Below are 27,435 nucleotides of genomic sequence, written 5' to 3'. Positions count from 1 at the left end.
CCAGGGGCGAGGACGCGGATGCATTAAGATGCCCCCACAGGCACCGCGTTGGGGACCACTGGTCTATAACTGTATATATACACATCTAGTCTCTCTGATTCTCCAGTTTTTAGCAGCTCCTGCATTACATGTTTTGGGTTTGATATACACAGATTACTCTACCTTGGACTTCCTTGATCCTTTCTTGCCTCCTGCTTTCTTTGATACAGTTTTTTTCTGTGATGGGGACTTTGCCTTCTTAGCTGGGGGTGGAGTGATGATGGCTTCCAGTTTTCCTTTAGATCCCCGCTTCTTTGCAAGTAGCTCTGGGTGAATATTTGGTAATACACCACCACTGGCTATGGTGACACCTTTCAATAGCTAAATGCAAATAAAGTAGAAAATAATTAAATCCAGCATCTCCACAGTGATAAAGAGCAAGCAGTGTTTATTACTATGCACTGTATTCTGTGTGGTCTATTCCTAGTTTTGTCTTTATATATCTCAATAAATATCTCTGAAGCAAAGAAACACTTTCCAAACAACATGAATTTAAACTGAACAATTTAGTCAGAAAATGCACAGATTCTTGCATGTTGCTATGCATCCCGGATGTCTTTTGTGCTCACACACGATTAATTTTTCATCTAGGCTGTCAAATGTGTGCAACAAAGACTAAATTATTCAGCTACAGATTAGAGAGAAAATAGGATAGTCATATCTGTGGACTCAGGAGCTTTGCAGGGCAGTGTGTGTTCAAAAGGGAGCACTCTAAGCTTCATGGGGAGTACGAGGGGAGGGGGAGAGGGAGAGGCGTGCATATGAAGCTCTTAAACTTGCATTTCCCTGAATCTTTAAAAACTAAAGAAATTAACAGACAAGAAACTTCACGTGAAAGGTAATGTATATATATGCATTTATAACACATGTATGTATATAACGTACATACACCTCTACCCCGATACAACGTTGTCCTTGGGAGCCAAAAAAATATACAGCGTTACAGGTGAAACCGCATTATATCGAACTTGCTTTGATCTGCCAGAGTGAGCAGCTGCCCCCCCCGGAGCACGGCTTTACCACATTATAGCCGAATTTGTGTTATATCAGGTCACATTATATTGGGGTAGAGGTGTATATCCAGAAATATTACAGTTATAAAGAATCTAAGTCTTAAAAAACATGGAAACAGTACAGTTAAGAAAAGGTAGATCAGGGGTTCTCAAACTTCATTGCACTGTGACCCGCTTCTGACAAAGTTACTACATGACCTGGCGGGGTGGGGGTGGCGGGGGCTGCCACCCAAGCCCTGCCTCCCTGGGTGGGGGTGGGGGTTGGATTTCAGCCCCAAATTCCAGCAAGTCTACTGCTGGCCCTAGGGGGCCCATTAAAATGGGTCATAACCCACTTTGGGGTCCTGACCCACAGTTTGAGAACCACTGAGGTAGATAAATAATCAAATACACTCCGAGTCCATGCATGCTATTAATTAGAAGTACATGGGAAATATATCCAGTTGCATATTTCTAAAGACAACCTTAACTCCACTCTCCAATTAGTGTCCTGGACCAGACCAGCATCAAGATTTCTACTGAATTAGAGAGGGTGCAAAAAGTGACTTAAAGCCCCTGTGGCATTCCCCATCTTGATCTGCGCTGACTGTTCCTTGATTGAAGCTCAGGATCTATAAAGGTAAGGCCCCTGACCCACAAAAGGAATAATGAACAGGGTAGTATTATGGGATTTCTAGGAAGGATGGCTGGAGTAGATTGTTTTTTCAGCTAGTGGAACACTGGACTGCAGTAGGGAGTTTTTCTTATTATGTGTTTGTACCGGACTTAACTCAATGGACTGTGATCCCCGTTAGTGCCTCTGGGTGATGTATTCCAATGCAAATAAATGATAAATAATAAATACTAGCTATGTCTGCATTTATTTGACTATCTCAAAAAATCCAGCCTTTTTACTCCTGAAGTCTGGCCCCAATGGGCTAAGAAAGTTTTAGGACAAAAAAGAAAGATCTACATAACCAGAATACATACAGGACTATTAACTCAAAGGAACTGACTGACTCAGTTTCCTAGGAGGCTTTCCCTGGGTGTCTCAGAGGAGGCAACTGTTGTGTTGTATCTCCTTTGCATTGCACATTTTATTCCCTGAAATGTAATTAAGCAGCGTACTTTAACTAGTTACATAGTGAAAGAATGAACTGCTTTCCAGTGGCCTGCTCAAGAAGCAGAGGTTTTGAATTACAATTCAGTAATAACGGAAGGATAATGGAAGAAACCCTAAAGGAAATGCTGGCCCTCACATGATGGAGACTTTTCTTACCTGATTTAATTCTTCATCATTTGCTACAGCCAACAGAATGTGTCTAGGAGTGACTCGACCCTTCTTGTTGTCCCTCGCTGCATTTCCAGCCAATTCAAGAATTTCCGCTGGGGGGGAATAAACCCTTCTTAATTAAAATATGATAGCTAAAACTCAGTTGGTGTTTGGTGAACAAGGCTATAAGATGTCAATTCTCAATAGTCAAAGAAATAAGTTGGCCCAATAAAAGATATTATCTGACCCATCTTGTCTCGCTAATATCCTCGGACAAACATGGCTACAACAACACTGCATATAAACAAACATTAAAGCACTATGTAGTACTTTATTTGAACTATTTGCCTCACAGGGTCAGGGAATACAATATAAATGGTAGAGGATGGACTCTAATCTTGGAGCAGAGGCATAGCACTGGAAGTTTCACAAAATCCATTTGTGCACTTACAGATCTGTGAAGATGTAGCAATGCACACTGTACATTTGAGATTAGTGCAACTCAAAGGGCTGGATTCAGATCTTTTCTTAATTTTACACTAGTGTAACTCCACTGAATCCAATGGAGTTTTTCCTAATTTGCACCAATGTAAGAGAGAACAGGCCCAACTTGTTTTAAACTGTGCTAAAATACAGTCTCATGAAAGATTGAGCACAACAGTTCTCACTGTCTCCTTTTACATTTATGCCAGTGAAGATTAAATGCCCGTTTGAAGTCCTACTATTTAAACTACAGTTATGTTTCATGTCCTCCTAAATCAGAAATCTTGATTCTTGACTGTTCGTTGAGTTCCTGGAACTAACTTTTTGTACATTTTCTAGGATTTTGTTATTGCCAGACTTCAAAGTACTGTGCGCACGTAAAACTAGAACTTTTTGCTGCACTCAGCACTAGCCTGGGTGATGGCTTTTGTTCCTCGTACATTTTTTTCATACTTGAATGAGATGTTTATTCTGTTTCTCATTTGTAGTGCCATTAGGCAGGCAGGCAGACATTTAAGTTAGGTTATAGGCAGGCAGGCAAAAATGCAAAATCTCTTTGCTATGGCAGTGACTTAATGATTTTTGGCTCTTCAAGGAAAGGTTTCCCTCCAAGAGGGGAGGTAATTGACATGTCAAGTTTGTTCACTCCTAGTAGATTATCTCTTTAGAAGAGATTTCCAATCATGTCAAACTGTACTTAGCTACTGCATGTATGATGATGGTTTCTTGATCGGAATTAGGAGGGATTAACTTGTTTCCGTGTAACTGTCTACAACATGAAAGGCAAGTGCTTTATCCACTAACTTATCTATCTTCAGCTCAAAAAGCCTCAGGCAAAAAATCTGAGGGAACCAGCAGTAATTAAAATTGAGAGTATGGGGCACAAATACAGAAGTTACAACAACATGCTCATGTTTATCTGGTTCCGCATTCAAATATCATTGCTATCTCTCACTTTTAGATTGTCTGTACAGAGGAAGATGAAAGACACTGTTTGTCTACTGCTTTTGGATCACTGGTTTTGCAAACCTGTGAGTGGTAATATTTGAAGAGGAGAAATTAAAGGAAAATGTCTTTTTTCAGTCAACCACACACAATATATCAAAGAATACTGAGCGTCAGGGTTACTGAAATCTGACTCTTTCGCTGAACAACCAAGGTGGATAAAAATCAATTATTTAAGTAAAGTAAAGTCAAACCACTGAACTGATCGAAGTCATTAGCTAAGCACCTAGAACCAGTGTTTGTTGAAGTGCTAAACCTGTTTTTGACAGCAGTAGCCTCTTCTGCAGTATAGAAAGAATATTTTCTTCATTTTAGTTTATTCACCTAGCTCGATTAAATGACTAGTTCATTCAAAGTTAAGAAATCAATTGGGAGTTGAAAAAGCAGGAAAGTTGTTTTCCCCTCCAAGCTATAAATAAAAAATACATGTAAGAGAATGACACCTACTAGCTCTAAAATCTTGAAGAACATGGTGACCTGAAATAACTAGTTCAATTCATGAAGTACAGATATTTCCTTTGTTTAATAATTCAGTTAGTTTAAAAACACATTTTTTCATAAATGTTGATAATTTTTTCTCATGTACATAGCATTTTAAGGGAGATTTATTTAATAAAAAAAATTAAAATGCTGTTTTTGTGTATTTTAATTTAATTTGAATTTCCATCCACAGAACTGGACACAATTCACAAGTAAAAAAAATCAGTCATCACCTGGAAAATAAATAATGTATCACTCGTTATTTTCTAATGTAATAAGAAATGTAAAAATTAAGATTCTGAATAAAGGTAAGTTAAGATATACATTTGCTTAAACAAATGTATATAAATATAGTGTATCCTCTTGGTTAGCAAAAAGAAGCACCAAATTTAGTATAAAGGCTATGTTTAGTTGCAAACAACAAGTTTTTATGGTCTCCAACTAATAAGAATCAACCTTTCTTTACGAAAATTACTAAAACGTATAAATGCAAAATAAAATTAAAACAAGCGACTTAAATCATCCCATCCTGCTAACAAATGAACTGAATACACAATGAAAGCTGAAGCATAAACTTGCTTTAATGGACAAGTGGAAGGGAATAAAGACAGTATCCTGGAAATGAATAAAAGATGATTTAAAAAATATAATCAAACCTCACATCAGATCACTTTCCTCCAACACTATAAAACTTGAGAAAGCAGTGCTAGATAGCCACAGCCCATGACTTTATATTATACTGATTTTAATATGACTCCCCAGCTACTTTTAATCACGACTCCCATAAAAAGCCAGTTATGACACCTATTGGAAAACTCATAGCTGCTTCTGCCTGTATTACAGTTCAGTTTTACCAAGGACTTCAGCAAGCTTTCAATAGCCTCATGTTCTTCAAGGGTAGATGACTTGAGTGTGGCACAGAGAAAGAACATTCAAGTCTTTGGTTTTGGTCTTTCAATATGAATTAATGTATTTCATACAAACAAATAATCAGTTAAAAAAAATCAGAACTAGTAGGATAAGGCACCTCCCAAACCTTCATAGAGCAGACTCAAGCCTGCATAATCCTCTTGTCATTCACTCACCATGAGCCAAAGTTCAGACATACAATGCTTAGCTGCATCAATACAGAATTCAAACATCTATTGTGATATTGGAAATGCGTTAAATTCCAAGGGACAGATTCTGCTCTAAGTAACACCTAGTACATCCCCACTGATTTTGGTAGGACTGCACCACTGTAATAAAGAACTGAAACACCTCAATCCAGGCACCGTGATCCTTATGTGTGAGGGTTTAGTGCTGACTGAAAGGTAAGGGGGCAATTGGCTGTAACACAGTGTGTTGCTTTTTGTTTGCCCCCCCCACACCCAATCTCTTTACGACATCAGCCACTGCTAACACTTGTGTCATGTTATTCTCTGCATCTTATCAGCATAACTATGTAGACAGGTCATTTTGTAACGAAAGAGCCTAAGAAAGTGTTATGCCTGTAAAGCATGGAGGAATGTTTTATTTGTTTCCCATAAAACTAAAATGTCTGCCTCCTACAGTGGAGAACTGTTCTTGTAAGTGCTAAGCTCTCTTCCTTGGACAGGAAACTCATTTTGAAATTACAGTTTTCTAATGGTCCTTTAGGGAAGTTGAGGTAACCCACTTCCTTTTCAAGCACAGAAGGCAAGGAGAAAGCTTTGCTTTGGAGCAGAGGGCCAAGGGGGGTGGGGGTCTTTTCTTTTTGCTTCTCCCTACTCCTCTGCCATCACTCCAACAAGAATCCAACAAGCTGCAAGTGCACTGAAATGACTCACAGCACAGCAAAAGTAAGCTGCAAGTACTTTCTTTCTCAAGCACTGATGCCCTCTCTGCCCTCCCCTCCTGCATCGAATCTGAGCATTATCAATATTATAAATGTAACCAGCACAGGCAACAGAACCCATTTAGTAAAGACAGTAACTGAAGCCAGATCCAAATCAACCCTCCAGATCAACACCTCCTCCAAACCTTAGGGGTCAAGAAGTCCAAAATCTTTCTTGGACCCTAATAATTTGGCCAGAGTCATTCTCCTCCAACCTCAGTTTTACACCAATCGTAAGTTGCAAGATTTCAACATGTTCCACTGTTTTAAGTGAAATGAAAATCTAGTCTTCTCTCCATAGGAAAATTACACAAATCTCTGAACTCTGGGGTGGGAGTTAACTATCCACTTTGCATCTGAACTTTTAGGTCGGGCCCACCTCACATAGTAACCTGGGGATAGTGCACTTTTGTCAGTTACAAAATTTGAGTAATTAAAGAGATTTATTCCGCTATGATGGAATCTACTGTAGTGCTTTATCATTCCTTGAACAAAAAAAACGTGACCCAGAAAAAGGTGTGATTTTTAAAACTAAATAAAGTTGTTAAATGAGGACTTGTTAAATTGGTTAGTTTTTTTTTTTTAAATAATTTTCAGCAAAACGATCCTTTTTCTGCAGTACTTTAAATGCTCACATCTTTTCAAAGTCCAAGTGCAACACAAAAAAACAATTAAAGAGAATGCTTTGAGTCCTTGCGGTACCTCAAGTACTGTGCACTGTAACAAAATTATTGTGCAGTTATATTGGGTTCTTCTGTCCTACTGCTTACCAAAATATTAGCACAGTAAGTAAAAATAAAATAAAATAAAGCATTAATAAGACTAAACCAATGGATTTTTTTGTTAACATAAAATCTTTTTAACTCCAAGACTGAAATGAAGGAACACCAGCTCTTTCAGTTTGTCTTCTGAAAGAACGCCTCCAACAGGAAAGGACAAGATTATACAGTGAGTTGCTGTACTCAGCATCAGCTGTGTTTGTTATAGCATTTATGTATCTGAAAGCCAACGTTTTCAAATTCGGAAGACAGTCAGCTGTTGACGAAAACATGGCAATGTCAGTTTCCTGTGACTTCAGAGTTCTCTGGATCATGTTGAGTGCCACCTTCTCAGTACATAAAACAAACTCCTCTGCTGAAATGTCACTGAAGCCAGGAATTGAGGTGTAATCCTTCTTCACATGAGATATTACAGGAACTCTTCTGGGCTTGAAAATCCTTATGCATTTTAGGAACTTAATTGAGGGTTGCCCACTCTCAGTATCAGTGATGTAATTCTTTAGCTTTTCAGCTGAATTGTCAACAAACGAATAAAACAGGTGCACAAACTAGCTACTTTGATTAGTTGTTTTTGTTAATATCTTCAGCCCTGAGAAACTTTTGAATGGTTTCCTCCAAAAATTGAGTGTCTCTCTCAAGGAAAAACAGCAGTTTGTCCATTTTCTGAAAAGCAAAGAGTGCACAGTCTCTGGCTTTCAAATACAGCCATTAGGTCAAGTATCAGCTTGAATTGGAACGTAAGAGTGGCCATACTGGGTCAAACTCACATTCTGTCTGGACCAGTATCCTATCTCTGACAGTGGCCAGTACCAGAGATTTCTAAGGAGGTGAACAGAACAGGGTCATTTCAAGTGGTCCAGACCCTGAAGGTCAGTCCAACCTTTTGGCAGTATGAGGTTTAGGGATACCCGGAGCATGGGGTTACATCTCTGGCATTTTGGCTAATAGCCATTGTGAATTTATCTAATTCTTTTTTCACAACATCTCATCTTATGTTCGATCTTCACTGAGAGGTCTGAAGGAATGTCTAACATAGTGAATGCTTATGGGAAGGGGGTAGGTTTAGAAGATAAAATAAAAAAAGAGCAAGTTACAAATCACTTAGAAAAGTTAGATGCCTGCAAGTCACCAGGGCCCGATGAAATGCATCCTAGAATACTCAAGGAGTTAATAGAGGAGGTATCTGAGCCTCTAGCTATTATTTTTGGAAAGTCATGGGGGATGGGAGAGATTCCAGAAGACTGGAAAAGGGCAAATATAGTGCCCATCTATAAAAAGGGAAATAAAAACAACCCAGGAAATTACAGACCAGTTAGTTTAACTTCTGTGCCAGGGAAGATAATGGAGCAAGTAATTAAAGAAATCATCTGCAAACACTTGGAAGGTGGTAAGGTGATAGGGAATAGCCAGCATGGATTTGTAAAGAACAAATTGTGTCAAACGAATCTGATAGTTTTCTTTGATAGGATAACGAGCCTTGTGGATAAGGGAGAAGCGGTGAATGTGGTATACCTAGACTTTAGTAAGGCATTTGATACGGTCTCGCATGATATCCTTATCGATAAACTAGGCAAATACAATTCAGATGGGGCTACTATAAGGTGGGTGCGTAACTGGCTGGATAACCGTACTCAGAGAGTAGTTATTAATGGCTCCCAATCCTGCTGGAAAGGTATAACAAGTGGGGTTCCGCAGGGGTCTGTTTTGGGACCGGCTGTGTTCAATATCTTCATCAACGACTTAGATGTTGGTATAGAAAGTACGCTTATTAAGTTTGCGGACGATACCAAACTGGGAGGGATTGCAACTGCTTTGGAGGACAGGGTCAAAATTCAAAATGATCTGGACAAGTTGGAGAAATGGTCTGAGGTAAACCGGATGAAGTTCAATAAAGACAAATGCAAAGTGCTCCACTTAGGAAGGAACAATCAGTTTCACACATACAGAATGGGAAGAGACTGTCTAGGAAGGAGTATGGCAGAAAGAGATCTAGGGGTCATAGTGGACCACAAGCTAAATATGAGTCAACAGTGTGATACTGTTGCAAAAAAAGCAAACATGATTCTGGGATGCATTAACAGGTGTGTTGTAAACAAGACACGAGAAGTCAATCTTCCGCTCTACTCTGTGCTGGTTAGGCCCCAACTGGAGTATTGTGTCCAGTTCTGGGCACCGCATTTCAAGAAGAATGTAGAGAAATTGGAGAGGGTCCAGAGAAGAGCAACAAGAATGATTAAAGGTCTTGAGAACATGACCTATGAAGGAAGGCTGAAAGAATTGGGTTTATTTAGTTTGGAAAAGAGAAGACTGAGAGGGGACATGATAGCAGTTTTCAGGTATCTAAAAGGGTGTAATCAGGAGGAGGGAGAAAACTTGTTCTCCTTAGCCTCCAATGATAGAACAAGAAGCAATGGGCTTAAACTGCAGCAAGGGAGATTTAGGTTGGACATTAGGAAAAAGTTCCTAACTGTCAGGGTAGTTAAACACTGGAATAAATTGCCTAGGGAGGTTGCGGAATCTCCATCTCTGGAGATAGTTAAGAGTAGGTTAGATAAATGTCTATCAGGGATGGTCTAGACAGTATTTGGGGTAGGGGACTGGACTTGATGACCTCTCGAGGTCCCTTACAGTCCTAGAGTCTATGAATCTATGATTTGCTCACACATTTCATTGATAAAACAATCTTCAGCCTTAAACACTGGGTTTCATCTGACAGCACTCTTTCAAGTTCCCGCAGTGAATATGGTGCCAACTTGTCATACATCTCCGTTGCTTCGTTAACAAAGCTGTGCTAATATTGAAAGTGCTTTTCATGGTACTGAATAGTAGTAAACCAGCTGTTCCGTCTAGTTGCTACTGGGTCTGGTGCCATTGTTATATTGGGAACTTTCTGCCTGAGGTAATTTAAGTACCTCATTTTCCTGTCCCTTGCCACATAGAACATTTGTGAGAAAGCTTTTACTAGTGCAGTGACATCCTCAAAAACTTACAAAAACTTTCCCCAACCAGACTGATTATGTGAGCAAAGCATGTTACATGGATGCTACCGGGAAACAGTCCGGACAGTACCATTTTGTAAGCTTTCTTCATGTATGCGGCATATCCATGTCAAACACAATTTTGCAATTTTGCACAGTTTTGAATGACTGTTTGAGACACAGTGCTGTGATTTGTCTTCTGCAAGAAGTGCATGTCAGCAAGATAGGAAGACCCCTTCCCAGTACTGGCTTACACCATTGGTGCGAATAAAATGTTAAGTACATAGCAGCCCCCATCATCAGTCATTTAATTGAATATAACTGACACAGTTATCCTTCATTCTGTCCTTAAGTTTATTTCTCTCAGTGTTGTAGAGACCTGTAAGATTTCCCTCTTGAAGCTGGTAACATCCTGGAATTGCACCACTATTCTTCACTCAAGTGTTTAGAAATTGGAATATGAAATGATAGTCTGCTTTAGGTAACTGTATGTTTGCTGCAGCTCATGTTAAGATACAGTCACGGACAATACCTAAGCGTTCATGTTGTGCTACTGTGGTTATGTTGAAACAAGTTGAGAGCGTACGCTGCATTTTTTGAGATTCTAAATGCAATGCAGCTTTTCTGTTTAAATGCTTCTGTGATTGGATGAGTTGGTTTGAATTGTCGATTTCCTCTGATGATCCAGAACAACACTGCATGTTTTGCAAAAGACTTTTCTTCCATCTTCCAATACCTGTCCAGGAAAATCTTTTACTCTCTCTTTTGCGGGTGTATTTGCAATATGGGATCTTTGTCATGGCATTTTCTGGCAAAAATCGGTCAATGCTCCCTTAACTCTCAGTGTGATCCAACATTTTTCATAGTCTGTCTGCTAAGGAATATTATGTCATATTATGTGACAATGCATAGTCAGACTTTTTGTGTGTGAAATTACACAGGCGCATACATGCGTAATTCCCTAAGGTGTACCCACAGCACTTCAGACTACATAGAGCCCTGCTTGAATTGCTGCTACCTTGGGACTAGGAGATTAACAACCAAAGTAGGACATTTCCCAACAGACATGCTGGGGCAAAGCCCCGCTCTTTCAGAAAGTGCCACCAGATGTTTAGCAACACACTTTTAAAATTATGATGTAAAAATATTGCACAGCTATGATCACACACACAAATTGGGTATTTGTGCATACAAATGAGTATTTTTAGATGCCTATCTGGCCATTTGCACATACAAAAAATGGTTACTAACCTTCTGTAACTGTTGTTCTTCAAGATGTGTTGCACATGTCCATGGTGCATGGTAAATGCATGTGCAAATCTAAGCATGCAATTGCACAGGCAGACATGGGCTTCTCTTTTTGAACATCTAGCACTTAGTGTCCATGCAAAGGAGGCATGACCTCAGTTTTTAAGGCTTTTCTGAAAGAGCCACACACATAAACTGCAGGAAACAAGTTATATACCTCACAAGACTTAAGAGCTGAGTCGATCTTGCTGGCTCAGTTTCACACCTCGTATTACAAGGAGTCTAGATCTTTCCACCCTGATGTTCAGCCCAGTAAGCTCCCCACTAGCATATATTTTACACACACACACACACACACACACACACACGCACACGCACACACACGCACAGTCATTCTGAACAGTGCCACAGGCAGAATTTATGGGGAAGGCTAGAAAGGAGTCTAACATTTTCAACAAGTTCCCTCTTTTCCCCATAGATTTCAATGGGACAAAGGACCAAATATGTTCTGCATCCCCAGATTTCAGTGCAATCAAGGCAGTCATTTACTGTGTGTTGATTAACAGGTAGTGATCATACTGCACAGTTTCCAGACCTGCTAATGGCTGGTACATGAATAACGTCAGAGAGGTGGGACTCCCTTAAATGGCAGCATATCAACATAGAGAAATCAAAGAGGGCCCCAATCTCTGAACAGGCAAGGCATGGAAACAGACATTCATCCAGCTGGAAGAACAACAGAATTTTAGAGCAATTTTCAAAAATGAGGGTAAATAAACAGGATTGAGGCTTTCGCTAGATGTGCAACACCTTTATTCTAATCATTTATTTACTCAAGCATTTTGTTTCCAGATGGACAGTTACTATAGCAACCCTTACGTAAAGGGCCATATGATGCTGTACATCTGAGATAGACCTTCTAAAAGAATCGCACATCAAAATATTTATTTTGGAAAAAAAAGTTTCAGTAAGGAACACACAAGTATCAGAAGGTGTTTAACATTTAAGGGACTGATTCTGTAACCCTTACGCATGCATAGGAGAGCGTTCTCTTCGAGTCCCTCTGAAAATTGAGAGCTAATCAACATAAGGGTTAAAAAATAGATCTCTAGAACAGCAGTTTTCAACCCGAGGTCTGGGGAACCTTGGAGGGCTGCAAGCAGGTTTCGGTGATCTGCCAAAATAAACCAGAGAGGGGCCAGCATTAGACTCTCTGGAGCTCAGGACAGAAAGCTGAAGCCTGAGCCTCACCACCCGGGACCGAAGCTGAAGCCTGAGCAAATTAGCTTCGTGTGGTCCTATGTGGCAGGAGGCCCTGGGCAACTGCCCTGCTTGCTAGCCCCTAATGCCAGCCCTGGCTTTTAATCTACTGGATATGCACCAAAATTTGTGGGTTGTGGAATTTTTATAGTATGTTGTGGGGGGGGGGGAAGAGAGGGAGAGTCTCAGAAAGAGAAAGGTTGAGAACACCTGGTCTAGCAGCCCCACCCCGCCCGTTTTTAAAAAAAATGTGTTATTGTAGTCCCAGATTTAAAAGCAACATTGTTCCAGAAAAAGAAAGGCTGAGATAGGTGTATTGTTAGGGAAGAAAAGTGTAATGCAAGATACCAGTTTGCATGTCATGTGATTCTGTTTTTAATGGTTGGTTACGAAGCAAAAGAGTGGAGTGCCTTTGAAGATAAGTGGTAATGTGAACATGTTGGTTTGTTTGATTTACGTTTATATTTTGTCCATTAAGATTTTTAAACTAAATGGAAGTGAAGTTTGCATGTTACAAAGATTTCTCTTAAATACAATCCAGCTAAAATGCTGTGTCCATGACTATCTGTATCAACTGAAAAAAATTCTCTTGCAAAATTCAGAACTGAGCAAACGGATTTGGGTAACAAAAACTGGTCTGAGCCTGTTCCTAAAACCTGAACTAATTTTTTGGGCTACTGAGGTTTTTAAAAGTTCAGTTAAAAAAAAAAAGTTTTAAGAGAAAACAAAAGGGGTTGTGCACCTCTGCACATAAGTCAGAGATAAGACCACAGGAAAAGCTGCTCTCTCAGCATTTCCTATTGAATCACAACCAAGTTGTATTAGAAATCTTCACAGAAAGCATGTTTCAGGGTGATTTTTCAGAGTGAATTTTCATCCTAGAGGGCTGGTATGTGCGTCTGAAGACTTGTCTAAACTCAACATTGCTCACCTCTTGGGCATTTCACAAAATTCTCTCTTGAAATAGTTTCATTTGTGTGTTCCACAAACCAGCTGTGTGCCTTATACACTTTTCTTCACTATGGTGTTTAACTGTTCTGGCGTGGTCTAAAGAATTTAGGAACAAGCACTGAACTTCTGAGGTTCAAATAAAACACATCACTGAAGTCCTAAATGAAGCATGCACAATAGCAATATTTGACCTGGATGAAAACACATTTGATTCCATTCCCCTCCCTCTGGATAGTGGGTGGTTTATATATTTTCATCTTCAACAAAAAATATTATTTCTCCTTACTGAATGTGAGTTTTTTAAAGTCTTTTGTCGTCTAAATGACAAAGCCTTTCCATTTGGCGGGCTTTCAGAGTTCTAGCCTTGCTTTCCGAATGCAAACATGGCTGACAGGCCTGCTCTCCAAGTTCTTTGGATGGATGAACAATTTTCACCTTTGTTTGGTTTTAAATGATTTCTGCTGCATGGAAGCCTTTTGTCCACCTTCTCTTCAGGGAGATGAAATCACAGCTTTGCAAATTCAGCTTGTAACAGCTAACAGGTGACATGCTGAGACAAAGCCAATTTTTGAATAAAGGACTTCCAACGAAAAGAAGTCAGAGCCTTTTGAAAATTGTTTGAAGCCTCTCTTCTAACCAAAAGAAAATTAAAAACAACACTGAGAAATCAAAGAAAAGTGAATGTTGGTGTAATCCCATTGAGAAAACATGTCTTTGCTATAAAGCCAAGTACATGACAAGGAATCTGTTTATTGTATTTCTGTAAATTAATCCTTCCATCAGCATTTTACTGAGTTCAGATTTGTTTTACATGGTTCCAGAAGGTTTTACCCCAATCAACCCCAATCAAGTATGATTGTTAAGAGTTTCCTGAATTCTTTCCCCTACATATTCCATTCAATCCCCCATGGAACCTCTAGTCTTAACAGCAATGGTAGAATCATTTAATAACTCTCCCTCCCACTCCCATGCCACATTCCTATAAAACAATTCTCAGCCTTGTCTCAAAGTCAGAGAAATCTGATGTAGTGAAAATCTGTTAAAGGGATTTTTTTTTTTTTTACTCTGTGCAAGCCTTGGTGTTCACCCACTAACCTCAACCAGGCAATCATAGTCTTAGGAATGTGATAAAAAACCTTCATGCGCTGGCATCTGGGCTACATCAAAACTGGGCCCTGTTGAGCAAAAACTGTTAACTCTGTCAAGTTATTGTAAGTTTTGTGAGACAGATAACAGACTGATGTTTAGATAAAATACAAGCTGAGGCCACAAAAGCCACTTCCACTTAAACTGTTCTGATCTGACTCAAACTTCTGTTCAGCTCTTTTCTTCTTTCTCCACTCTTAAGCTATCCATTATTCTTTGTAAGCATCAATATCATTCAACTGTCGGGCTTTTTAAAGTTCCAGGTTAATCACTTAAAAAGGTACAAGTAGTTCAGTTTTTAGGGCACTCTGACAGCAAATTCAAGCTTAAATGCAAATTAATGTGCAATGTTCAGATCCTGCCTACAGAACAGTTCCCTTCCCTCAACTTGGCATACTCCTATTTAACTCAAACTAAAAAAAAATTTTTTTTTTGCAGTGGTGTTTCCTCTCCCTAGTAGTTTACACTTACTCTTAACAGTTTACATATGTTTAAAAAAAAAGTATTCAAACATGATTAACCTAACTGCTGCCAGACGTTACTTGATCGTACAGCAGTATGTTTTCGCCTAGCTGGTTCAGAGTTCAGAAGACTACTAATGTCTTAAGACTTGGTCTTAGTTTAGCCTTTAACCTTTGCAGGCATATGTAATAAACCTGCATTTACATACATACATACACACACACACAGTGGTAGATGCCAATCACCCATTGAAGTCCTAAGTTTAGGGAAACGGCAAATGCCAGTGGCATTAGTAATGAAAGAAAAGCAGATGACCTCATACCGAATGTCCGGTTTTTGGCTCAACTTACGTCAAAGGGAGAGTTTCTGTATTCCGTGTCTGAGCAGAAAGAGAGGGATGCATGGAATGTGCGTGTGTATGGAGGGTGTGCGTATCTGTGTGCTGAGATAACGTGAAAGCATGCTAGGCATAGCAAGGCATTGGTGCATAGTAAGGTCACAAGTCAACCCTCAAGACTTCACTGTCCTAACAGAGTTCTTACAGCTATAAAGTCAAGATTTATCTAGCCAAGTCAAATAATATTTTTACTGCTTTGCTCTCTGAGTTTCAGACCATTGTCCACATCATAGTATCTGCTTCACTTCAATTAGCCACTGTCTCTAAGATTAAAAAGAAACTAGATCTAATGATTGAGAATGTTTTGATTTTTAATAATAAAAAAGTGATTGCATACCATCATCCTTTCCACGCCCCAAATCTTTTCTGTATCAAAAGATACTCTTCCTGGAGGCCATAATAAACACAAATTTTTGCAAACAACGTCTTTGTATGTTATTCTGAAAGTGAATGTTAATATGTTTAACAGCATTGTTTTGTCCTGCTCATCTCTTACAATCAGTGCAGTGGTGACGATGTAGCATATTTAAGCCATCACTGCCACAACTGGTCTCTCTCTCCATTTGAGTTAAGTTGCAAACTTCCACATTTTACTATTTTGGGTGTTCTTCTGGTGGAACATCACCTTGATTTCTTTTCTTCTAAATGAAGTTGGTGCTCATGGTAAACAAGAGCTGGACTGACAGGCCCAGAGACTGGAGTCTTCTGACTGAACTCAGAGGACTAGACAGCTCTTAGTGTGGAGGGAGTAAAGTCCAGGGTCACTGAAGCTCAAAGGGGCTTGGACAACATTGATGGAGAATGAAAATGATTAGAAGAACTTTTTCCAAGACCAGAATCCTGGGTCTGAAAACTTTGAGAAAGTTTGGCTAGAAATCCAGATACAAACTGTGCAACTGTCCTCTTTCTCTATGTTATCACCAAAAGTCCAAGTTTGAACATCTCAAATTTTGATGGAGGATTCAGGAATTGAACCTACATTCTGACCTGAACCTCAAAGTTGAGACCTCTCATCGTTATGATGATCTGGATCCCCAACCATTGAACAAGGCACTCTCAAATTTTGGGTAAATTCACAACCAGATTCCAACTTTGCAGATCAAATCCATCTGCCATTAAAAAGTTTTCGTTATCACAGACCTTCAAGCAAGTGGAGGAGATGCAGCAACAGATTGGGAACCTTCACAATGTGGACCAGCGAAGAACTTCATCTGCACAAAAGTACAGGCAACTCTTCCACACACAAGGATTAAATACGCTTGCTTCTCTAACAGGTTTTGGATTGTATTGATTCAGAAATACTTTTATTGCACTTGACTTCTTCAAAATACTTTATCAACATTAACAATTAATACTAACAAGACTTTTGTGAGTATTACTCCTATTTTAAAAGGTGGAGAAGCTGGGGTTATTGTAACATCTTCATTCAATGCGTGCCATAAGAGGGATTAAAACTTGGACGTTCTAGTCTTGTGTTCAGATCACACTTCTCTCTAGCAGCCTAATGTGGGGTTCAAGATCAAAAATTAAAATATGTTGCCTGGACAGAGAGTTTAAATATTGACTCATTCAGAACAAATTCATTTGAGAAAGTGACATGCTGACTGAAAAGAAGTTGTATAGGCATAAACGTTGTTCTGATGTCAAATTTAACTTGTGAAGAGGAGCTGTCTGGCCATCAGCTGAAGTGTGTACACACCCTTGCATATCCCCATACGTGTAGACTACATGAGATTCAGAAAAAGAGTTTGTCCTCTCAGTCAGAAGTCAAAGCCTGCACATGGCTTAGCCCTGAGCACTGCCCTCTAAAGGCAGGTGGTGAAGAATAAGGAAACGTTTACATAGTTCACAACAACGGATGTCCTCCTCCTTCCCACTCCTCTGTCCTGGAATGATGTCAGTCCCAAATGGGGAGAGATGAAAAGAGGCACCACAAACTGCATGAAGAGATGTTTTTTGATTTCTCTCAATAGCAAGAGATACCCTTTTCCCAAAATCAGGCAGGGTTTTTAGAACAGAAAAAAAGAATGTATAGCAAAATATACCAGTTTTAATTTTGTGCTGCAGTTTTATGGGGGGGGGGGAGAGAAGGTAAGTAATATATGTGATATTACCACTAAAATAAATAAATATCAACTTTTGCTGCTGTCAATACCAAGATTTATAGACTCAAGGAGGTAAATATTAACCAAGGCTAATATTTATGAAGGGAGGAAATAAATCACAGTGAATGAAATCAGAAGGCAGCAAACCATATGTATTGTCCCATACATTGTTCCAAAAAGATACCCATCACAAACCAGATTTTGATTTAAGTTTATACTTTGAACTATAGCTTTGTTTACTAGCATTTTCCATTGTGTACTATGAAGGTTTAGTACATGAAACCATTTTGTTTTCATTATTTTACTTAACAATCCAAACTACACACTGTTCTGGGAAGCTGAAATTAACTATTCCTATGTGTTAAGCATGTGCATAAGTATTTGCAGGTTCGGAGCCAAAGTGAGCAAGGCTTATAGGAGAAAGGAAATGCTTCATTTATATAGGTCGGAAGCATTCTGATTCATGCATTTATAGGGCTAGAAGGGAAGACTGTTAAACATTTAATTGATAACATTACAAAGTTTTAAAGTTAAACAGGCACATTTTACAAGTATAAAGCTTTCTAAAGTAACTGCGACAGTCTCACCTCTGCTATGGAAGATGGCACAAAACCAACACAGAAAGTGGAATGTTACAAAGAAGCTTTGCCACTACAGGTCTTTAGCAAGCCCATGGCTGGCACTGGTATAACTCAGTGTAAGAGACACATCAACTTAAAAAAAACCACATCTGTCTGTGAATGTTTACAAGGAAAAGACGGTTACTCACCTTTGTAACTGTTGTTCTTCGAGATGTGTTGCTCATATCCATTCCAGTTAGGTGTACGCGCCGCGCGTGCACATTCGTCGGAAAACTTTTACCCTAGCAACTCAGTGGGCCGGCAGGTCGCCCCCTAGAGTGGCGCCACCATGGCGCTCCATATATACTCCTGCCGGCCCACCCGCTCCTCAGTTCCTTCTTGCCGGCTACTCCGACAGTGGGGAAGGAGGGCGGGTGCGGAATGGATATGAGCAACACATCTCGAAGAACAACAGTTACAAAGGTGAGTAACCGTCTTTTCTTCTTCGAGTGATTGCTCATATCCATTCCAGTTAGGTGAATCCCAAGCCTTACAAAGGCGGTGGGGTCGGAGTGAAATGTGGCAGAATAAAACTGCCGAGCCAGAGACTACAGCCTCTCTTGACTGCTGAACCAGGGCATACTGCGAAGCAAAGGTAAGGACCGAGGACCAATGGAGCTTCGCGACAGGTCTCGTGGGTAGAAACACGAGCCAGCAAGGCGGCAGATGAAGCCTGAGCCCTGGTAGAATGCACGGTGATGTGGCTTGGGGAACTATGAGCCAAATCATAACAAGTGGGGATGTCCGCCATCACCCAAGATGAGATCCTCTGAGAGGAAAACAAGCAAGCCCTCCCTTTGGCCCGCTACCGGGGCAGAGCTGGGGAGCCTTAGGCAATGATTCTGTCAGCACAATATAATGCGAGCACTCCACAGATGTCCAAGGAGTGCAACGGTTATGCCCATTGCGTTGAGCTGTGGGTAACATGAAAGGCCAAAACACTTTAGGGAGGAAAGCCGGGTGCGGTCATAACTGCACCTTGTCTTTGTGGAACCTTCGTAAGAGCTCTGATCTCAGAGACCCGTCTGGCCAAGACTAGGTTGAGGTCCCAGGGCGGGGCTGGGCGGCGCACCCGAGGGTGCAAGCGCTCCAAGCCCTTGAGGGACCTCGAACCCATAGAGCGTGGGACACTGAACGTCCATCTTAGCCTGCTGGAAGGTAGGGATGGCTGCTGAGAGTATCCTCAGCGATGATACCGCCAGATCCTGCCGCTGAAGGCCAGAGGCAGGCCAAATAGAGGGGATCGAGACCTCAGCAGGAGCAAGATCGAGCGTACTGCAGCTGTAAAGGAAACGCTTCCACCTGGCTCGGTACGTTGACCAGGTGGAAGGCTGCCTGTCACCCCGACTCAGGTACGCAGGAGCCACCGTGAGGCGAAGAGGCTGCAGGTCCGAGTGATGAAGCCTGTCATTGCCCTGAGTGATGAGGTCTGGGCTGACAGGCCGAGCAACGTGGTATGTCAGTGCTGCCTGGACCACTCTGGAGTGATCATGATGATGCACGCTCTGCCCCTGCGGAGTTTGAGCAGGACGTAACGAACCAGTGGGAACAGTGGGAAGGCATAACGCAGTTGGCCGTTCCACGGCATCAGGAATGCGTCCAAGATCGATTCCGAAGAGAGACCTTGGAAGGAGCAGAACACCTGGCATTTCCTGCTCTCGCGATGAGCGAACAGGTCTGTGTGAGGAACCATCTCCACTTCCGGAAAGCGGGACGCCTCACATGGGGCAGAGTGATCACTCGTAAGACAGGAAAAACCTGCTGAGTCAAAGAGTTAAGACGTTCCGAACGCCTGGGAGAAAGGACGTCGCCAGCTCCATCGAGTGGGCTATGCAAAAGACCTGGAAATGGATGGCCTCCTGACAAAAAAGGGGGAAGGACTATGTCCCCCCTGAATACTTATGAAGCACCTGGCCATTGTGTTGGCTGTAAACACCGAGATACAACGGCCTCGCAGCTGCCGCTGGAACCCCTGGCATGCCAGGCGGACTACTCTCATTTTTGGGGCATTAATGAGGAATGCCAGCTCCCTAGAAGACCGAAGGCCTTAAGCTCGGAGGTGACCATGAGCACTCGAGCAGAGAGATGATGCGTCCGCCGTCAGGGGCAGTGAGGGCTGGGGCGGATGAAACCGCATCCCTGTCCACACCAAGGAGGGAGTTAGCCACCACTCTAGGGAGCCTAAGGCGTTCGAGGGAACGGTGACTACCATGACCACTGGCTCCCTGTCCAAGCGGTACGCCGAGGTGGGCCGGACTTGGAGAGGACGGAGGCGGAGCTTGGCGTGTTTGGTTACAAACTTGCAGGCAACCATGGACCCAGGAGACTGAGACAAGAACGAGCTGAGGTCGTTGGGAAAGCCTTCAGACCTCAGATGATTGTTGCCATCGCCTAAAACCGCAGTTGTGATAAGCAGGCTCCGGCTAGGTAGGAGACCAAGATCGCCCCTAGGAAGCCCAACCTCTGCGTGGGAACCAGAGTGGATTGCTCTATAGTAATCATCAGGCCTTGAGCTGTGAATAAGACCGTGACGATGCCCACGGGCTGAGTGGTTTGTGTCTCAGAGTCTCCTCGGATAAGCGAATCGTCCCAATACGGAAAAACGCATATCCGACATAGCTACGGTAGGCGGCGACTATGGCCGTAAACCGGGAGTATTCACCGCTGGCTATAAAGCGGAGGCATCTCCCGTGCAGAGGGAAGATGGCATTGCGAAAGTACGCGTCCTTCCTATCCAGGGCGGCATAGTAGCCCCCAGGATGCAAGGATGGAATAATGGTTCCCAGGGATACCATGCAGAACTTCAACCTTATCCCAAACCGGTTGAGTCCATGCAGGACCAGGGAGGTCTGAGACCTGTGTTCGAGTGGGGGACTAGGGCATAACGGGAGTAAAACCCCTAGCCCCTTTCGTCCGCTGAAGGGGGACAGGGCTGGAGCAATTTAAAGGTGGTACCTATGCTCCATCGTGCGCAGGACCCAGCGATCTGAAAGTAACTGGGGCCATGCCAGGAGAAAGCGGGATCAGGATCCCGTCCTGCGACTGGTACACCGCCCTCCGGCGAACCTTGGAAGGTCCGTCTTTTGTCCCAGTGGTAATTGCGAGGGACCTTGACTTTGGCTTTTTAGGGGGCCTGACTTTTGTCTGCGACCACCTTGGCCTTGCCGTTCTCCAGAGTTCTGCCTCTGGCTAGGCACAGAGTATGGCGGCTGGGGCCATAAAGGCCTGCGTTTGGTCGCTGGCGTATACATGCTGAGACGCATTAGGACCCTAATGTCCAGCAGGCTTCGCAGTCTGGGGCTGTCTCTGCCGCGAAGATGCCTTTACCAACAAAGGGTAAATTCTTTCCCCCGTCCTCCAAGACGGCAGCGAACTCCAGGTGGGAGGTTCGAGGGAGAAACTCCTCCACCCAGGTGCTATAATTATCGCAGCTAAGCAAGGCTTGTTGCTTTGCTACCCAGAGGTGCAGGGCCCCTGCAGAGTACACCTTGCATTCGCCAAGGCTCTTTCTGCTTCGGGGCTGGCGCCCGCTGGCCATCATATCAGGGTCGTGGTCCTGAGCATAAAATCTGCGCATATGGGATGACACGGATGCGTGTCCGGACGGCCATGGAGGTACGAAAGAAGGCACGGGCCGAGTCTCTGACTCACTCGGACCTTGCCCAACTCGGCACCAGGGACCGGCATCGGGAGGCGTATCGGTACCTGGAACGAGATCCAGACCCGCAACCAGAACGGTGTCGGGAGGTCGACCGAGATCTCGAGGCTCGGAGAAGAGCTACAGGAGTCAAGGTACCTGCCCCGGTGCCAGATGTCGGAACGGTGCCGATAGCGGGTCGGCAAACGGGATACCGACCGGTGCAGCGAGTGTGACCAGTACCGAGGAAAACAGCACCGGGACTGCCAGTGGTGTCCGGCGTGCCGACAGGACTTGGAGTGTCTGCGGGACCGTGATCATGAACGGTGCCGCTCTGCTGTACTGACAGGGGACAGTCCCTTGAAGAGACTGTATTACCCGTACCGGCAGTACCCGGGTCAGGCAGCACTGACTCTGTCATGGCACTGAGAGCCCTCGCCGTTGGTAACATCTCCGGCGTGCAGGGAACAGCAGGCTCAACCACAGAGCGTACTGGGGAGCTGTCAGGCACCGGATTCGACGGCCCTCGTGGGGCCGGGATCCACGGTACCGAGGTCATCAGAGCTTCGGTAGGTGCCGGTGCCGGGCGAACCGAGCTAGATAAGCTGTCTGGCTGCGGTGCCGTCAGCACTGAAGCAGCGGGAGTAATACGCTCAACCACGGCGCGTGCCGGGGAGCCGTCGGGCACCGGATTCGATAGCCCTTGTGGGACTGGAATCGACGGTGCCGATGTTGTCGGTGCCTCAGAGGCTTCGGTTGGCATGGAAGCAGCCGGAGCAGGAGCTCAACCACGGCGCGTGCCGGGGAGCCGTCAGGCACCGGATTCTACGGCCCTTGCGGGACCGGGATCGACGGTGCCGACGTCATCGGTGCCGCAGCAGGTGTCGGTGCCGGGCGATCCGACTTAGACCAGCCCTCTGGCCGCAGTGCCGTTGGCACGGAAGCAGCCGGAGCATTAGCTCGACCACGGCGCGTGCCGGGGAGCCGTCAGGCACCGGATACTACGGCCCTTGTGGGACCGGGATCGACGGTGCCGACGTCATCGGTGCCGCAGCAGGTGTCGGTGCCGGGCGATCCGACGTAGACGAGCTCTCTGGCTGCGGTGCCGTTGGCACGGAAGCAGCAGGAGCAATACGCTCAACCACGGCGCGTGCCGGGGAGCCGTCAGGCACCGGATTCTACGGCCCTTGTGGGACCGGGATCGACGGTGCCGATGCCATCGGTGCCGCAGCAGGTGTCGGTGCCGGGTGATCCGACGTAGACGAGGCCTCTGGCTGCGGTGCCGCTGGCACGGAGCAGCAGGAGCAATACGCTCAACCACGGCGCGTGCCGGGGAGCCGTTAGGCACCGGATTCTACGGCCCTTGTGGGACCGGGATCGACGGTGCCGACGACATCGGTGCCGCAGCAGGTGTCGGTGCCGGGCGATCCGACGTAGACGAGCCCTCTGGCTGCGGTGCCGCTGGCACGGAAGCAGCAGGAGCAATACGCTCAACCACGGCGCGTGCCGGGGAGCCATCAGGCACCGGATTCTACGGCCCTTGTGGGACCGGGATCAACGGTGACGACGTCATTGGTGCCGTAGCAGGTGTCGGCGCCGGGCGATCCGACTTAGACGAGCTCTCTGGCTGCGGTGCCGCTGGCACGGAAGCAGCAGGAGCAATACGCTCAACCACGGCGCGTGCCGGGGAGCCGTCAGGCACCGGATTCTACGGCCCTCGTGGGACCGGGATCGACGGTGCCGACGTCGTCGGTGCCGGGCGAGCCATCTTAGACGAGCTGTCTAGCTGTGGTGCAGCTGGCACAGAAGCAGCAGGAGCAGTAAGCTCTACCACGGCGCGAGCCGGGGAGCTGCCAGGCACCGGATTCCATGGTCCTGGGGGACTGGAATCGACGGAGCCGAAGTCATCGGTGCCTCTGCAGGTGACGGTGCCGGATAACGCAACTTAGGCGAGCTCTCTGGCTGCGATGCAGGTGGCACGGAAGCAGCGGGAGCAGGGGGCTCAACCACGGCGCGTGCCGGGGAGCCGCCAGGCACCAGCAGGAATCGTAGACTCTCTCGACCTCGGAAGAAGGGAGCGGTGCCGAGTCGACATCGGTGCCGGCGACGGTCGGTGCCGAAAGGCCTTGGTGGTACCGGCGGGGTCCGGTGCCGAGGAGGCGCTTCTGCCCGCCGCTTGAACATCGCTCGGCGCCCAAGGTGGAGGGGTAAGTGAAAGTCCCGCACCTTTTGTTCCCGGCTTAAAAGTCTTGCAAATGGGGCACTTATCTGTCAAGTGTGATTCCCTGAGGCACTTCAAACAGGAGTCATGTAGATCTCTCTTCGGCCGCGGCTTCTGGCAAGCCGGGCCCCTTTTAAAACCCGGTGAGCCATGCATGGCTCCGGCACTGGGCTCATGGAAGGGGCTACTTCCTGAACCCCGCTAACTAAACTAACCATGTTAGCAAAGAAAACACGTATAACCATACAAATATATATATAAAAGTGTTATAACTGCATAATTATATAAGAGAAAACGAGTAGCTAGGGAAGTGGAGGTCAGCTAAGCCGCGCTCCACTGTTCCAACGACCGACACGGGCGGTAAGAAGGAACTGAGGAGCGGGTGGGCCGGCAGGAGTATATATGGAGCGCCATGGTGGCGCCACTCTAGGGGGCGACCTGCCGGCCCACTGAGTTGCTAGGGTAAAAGTTTTCCGACGAATGTGCACGCGCGGCGCGTACACCTAACTGGAATGGATATGAGCAATCACTCGAAGAAGAACAACTAAAGTTACTAGAGCTTAAGGGAGGAAGATGGCAACCTTCATTCAATCCTCTGTTAAGTGCTTCAGCATGAGCAATGTCACCAACATGGTGTCTGAATGCTGATCAGTGGTCTCGTAGTCTAAAAAGCGACCTTCTCAAACAAAATGGCCCTTTTCAGGGCAAACAATCAAAAAAGGACACCAATGGTGTCCTTAATGGTGCTTTTCTAGTTGCCATACAAAAAAGAACTCAAAGAAGCTAGAGGAATGCATTTTTCTTTTTCAGTTTGTTCACACTGTGCATTAGACATCACTTTGTGTATGGTCAGCAACACTGTTTCCCCTGAATTCTCAGCTTTTCCCATGCTGAAGGAAGCACACAGACTCTAGAACTCGGGTCGGCAACCTTTCAGAAGTGGTGTGCTGAGTCTTCATTTATTCACTCTAATTTAAGGTTTTGTGTGTCAGTAATACATTTTAATGTTTTTAGAAGGCCTCTTTCTATAAAAAAGTCTATAATATATAACTAAACTATTGTTGTATGTAAAGTAAATAAGGTTTTTAAAATGTTTAAGAAGCTTCATTTAAAATTAAATTAAAATGCAGAGCCCCCTTGGACTGGTGGCCAGGACCCGGGCAGGGTGAGTGCCACTGAAAATCAGGTCACGTGCCACCTTCAGCACATGTGCCATAGGTTGCCTACCCCTGCTCTAGAAGTCTCTTAAGTTGATCATGCTTAAGTCTAGCCTTGGAGTGCATGGCTTATACCAGAATCAATCCGATCACAGCAGAGCCAAAAATGGGATCATTGCTTAAAAGTTGCCTGTTTGAATGGAAGAAAATGTATCATGTTAGAGATGAAAATGTTTTAACTTTTTCAAAAGAACACTGTCAATGAATAATTTTACCCTGCATGTGCTACAATTAACAATAACCCATAGAAAACTTGGAACTCCAATCTGCTTCTAACCAATCGATTTTTTAAATTTATCGTGGAATGCTAGGCTACCCACCTTCTCTTTGCACCCCCAGAAAAAAGTTCACTGGGGCATTTGCTTTGAAAAATAAAATATATTTAAGTTGTATTCCTATTTTATGAGCCTGTGTAGTTTTTGAGCAGTAAGCAGAACACAGGAGGTGAACAGCAGTTTAACTTAATGAATTTGGACATCATACAAAGTGTTCATTTGGGGCGAGCAGTTAAATGTATTGGACTTGAACATGACTTATTTTTCAGCCAGTCAATGGCCTGGAATAGTTTTCTACATCTAAAATGAATCAAGAAGAAACAGCAGGCAACTGACTTGGAGTACCTGAAACTCCACTGAGAAATTCTACTGATGTCAGAATGCATGAGAACAAAGCTCAAGTCACCAGAACCCCAGAGATGGAATTTTAGCTCTGGAATTCAGAAAGCACTTGTTTTATATTTTAACAAAATACATGGACAGACAATAAAATCCAGTCAAGAAAAAAAAATTAATGGAAAAAACAGACATTTCAAGTTCTCTCCTACCTGACTTCAGTAAGTGCAGAACAAACATAAATCAAAAAGTCTGATTTTTTTTTTCTGTATTCCTGTTCTCCTGCTGTTTTATACACTTCTCCCTCTCTTCATATGCTGTGACATTTTGGCAACTGAAATTTGTTTTCTGTGTAGAGGAGCCAATTAACAAAAAAAAAAAAATCACCTAGGGCTGTTGCTTGCTGCCTTTAAAGCATGCACGGGAGATTTCTGTTTTCCTTTTTGAGGGTCAAGGAGTGTCTTTGTTTCTGTCAAAATACTCATAATATACAGCCGTAACAACTCCTGCAAATTATGGGCCCGAAGGAAAGACATGTGGTTTGGTGTAGGCTAGGCCATTTCAAGCACAACATCATTTCAATGGGGGTCCTGCCTGAAAGACCCAAGATTCAATATGTGACTTCTTGGACTGCCATAATCTCTTATGCCGAGACAACTGGAGGCATGGATATTCCAGAACCTGTGTGCTAGTTTACAGAGGAAATTGGGGGAATGGTAGACTATAGTTTCCTGCTAAAGAGGATAAGGGAGAGAAGCCAGCAACATGCTACCAACAGTGCCACGATAAGGTGAGGAGACTCCTCAAGAATTTTAAGATTATTACCATTGCATGAACCAGTCTGTAATCCACATAACTGGCTCTGGAGCATGAGCAAGCATTTTGGATGTCCTGACCTAGCTCCCCTGCATATTTAGCAGCACTGTCTGAACTAGGTTGGATCAAAGGAGGGGAGGTCACAAACCATGAATTACAAAATGATGATGTGAGATGCTGAAGTATCCATGTAGAACTGATGTACTCAATTCATTCTGTAGCTTTAGTGTGTGGCTGCTGTGTTCACAGCCACGTACCTCAGAATCTTTGGCAAAATAAATATATGCCTTCACGTCCTTCTCCACCCCTGAAAGGTATGGTTATTTTAGATAAAATGTGGTTTACAGAGTGCTTATGCATAGGGAAGCATGCTGTGGCTCACCGGCCTAGGAACATTCTGGAGAAGGCCACGGGGAGGGGGGTGAGCTCAGCATACGGACTGGAGCACTATCAGCATGTGATAAACAAACCCATATATGGGTTTGTTTAACTCTGATTGGTTAGAGGCTCATGTTATGTAAGTTTTTACATAAGCACCATGTGCTATAAAGTAGCAAGGGGAGGGGCTCCTTGCTGGAGGGACTCTGCCTGATTCTTTGTACCAGGGGCTCTCTTTGTGCACATGTTGAATAAAGCTTTATTGAATAGAATTGAATCGCATTGGATCGAAGTCCCATGATTTCTGCCCAGCATCAGATTCACTGGGAACCACCAAATCCCAACATCCCACACATGCTTTAGCATTAGCCTCTGGTGCATAGTAGATGTTATGTATTATTTCCTTGAAAGAAATGCACAATAAAGATGTGCATTAAGGATGTTTGTAGAAACCTACATACGTTGGATGTGCTGACAAGCAC

The 27,435-nt window shown here is 43.9% G+C and overlaps 1 protein-coding gene across 4 annotated transcripts in view; it reads right to left on the bottom strand.

The window, feature by feature from the left end:
* LOC115655769 (core histone macro-H2A.1) overlaps positions 1 to 27,435 on the bottom strand; it is an 83,518-nt gene that overhangs the window by 30,403 nt on the left and 25,680 nt on the right. For all 4 annotated transcript variants that reach the window (XM_030571565.1, XM_030571566.1, XM_030571567.1 and 1 more), the window contains exons 3-4: positions 2,311 to 2,417; positions 163 to 360 (exon numbers count right to left, since the gene is read on the bottom strand). In XM_030571565.1, coding sequence (XP_030427425.1) covers positions 163 to 360; positions 2,311 to 2,417 — 305 coding nt within the window. The remainder of the gene's footprint in view (positions 1 to 162; positions 361 to 2,310; positions 2,418 to 27,435) is intronic.

Source organism: Gopherus evgoodei, chromosome 8, assembly GCF_007399415.2.
Source record: "Gopherus evgoodei ecotype Sinaloan lineage chromosome 8, rGopEvg1_v1.p, whole genome shotgun sequence".
Classification (NCBI taxonomy): Eukaryota; Metazoa; Chordata; order Testudines; family Testudinidae; genus Gopherus; species Gopherus evgoodei.
Note: the sequence above shows the minus strand (reverse complement) of the source record. Positions and strands in the feature narration are given on the sequence as shown.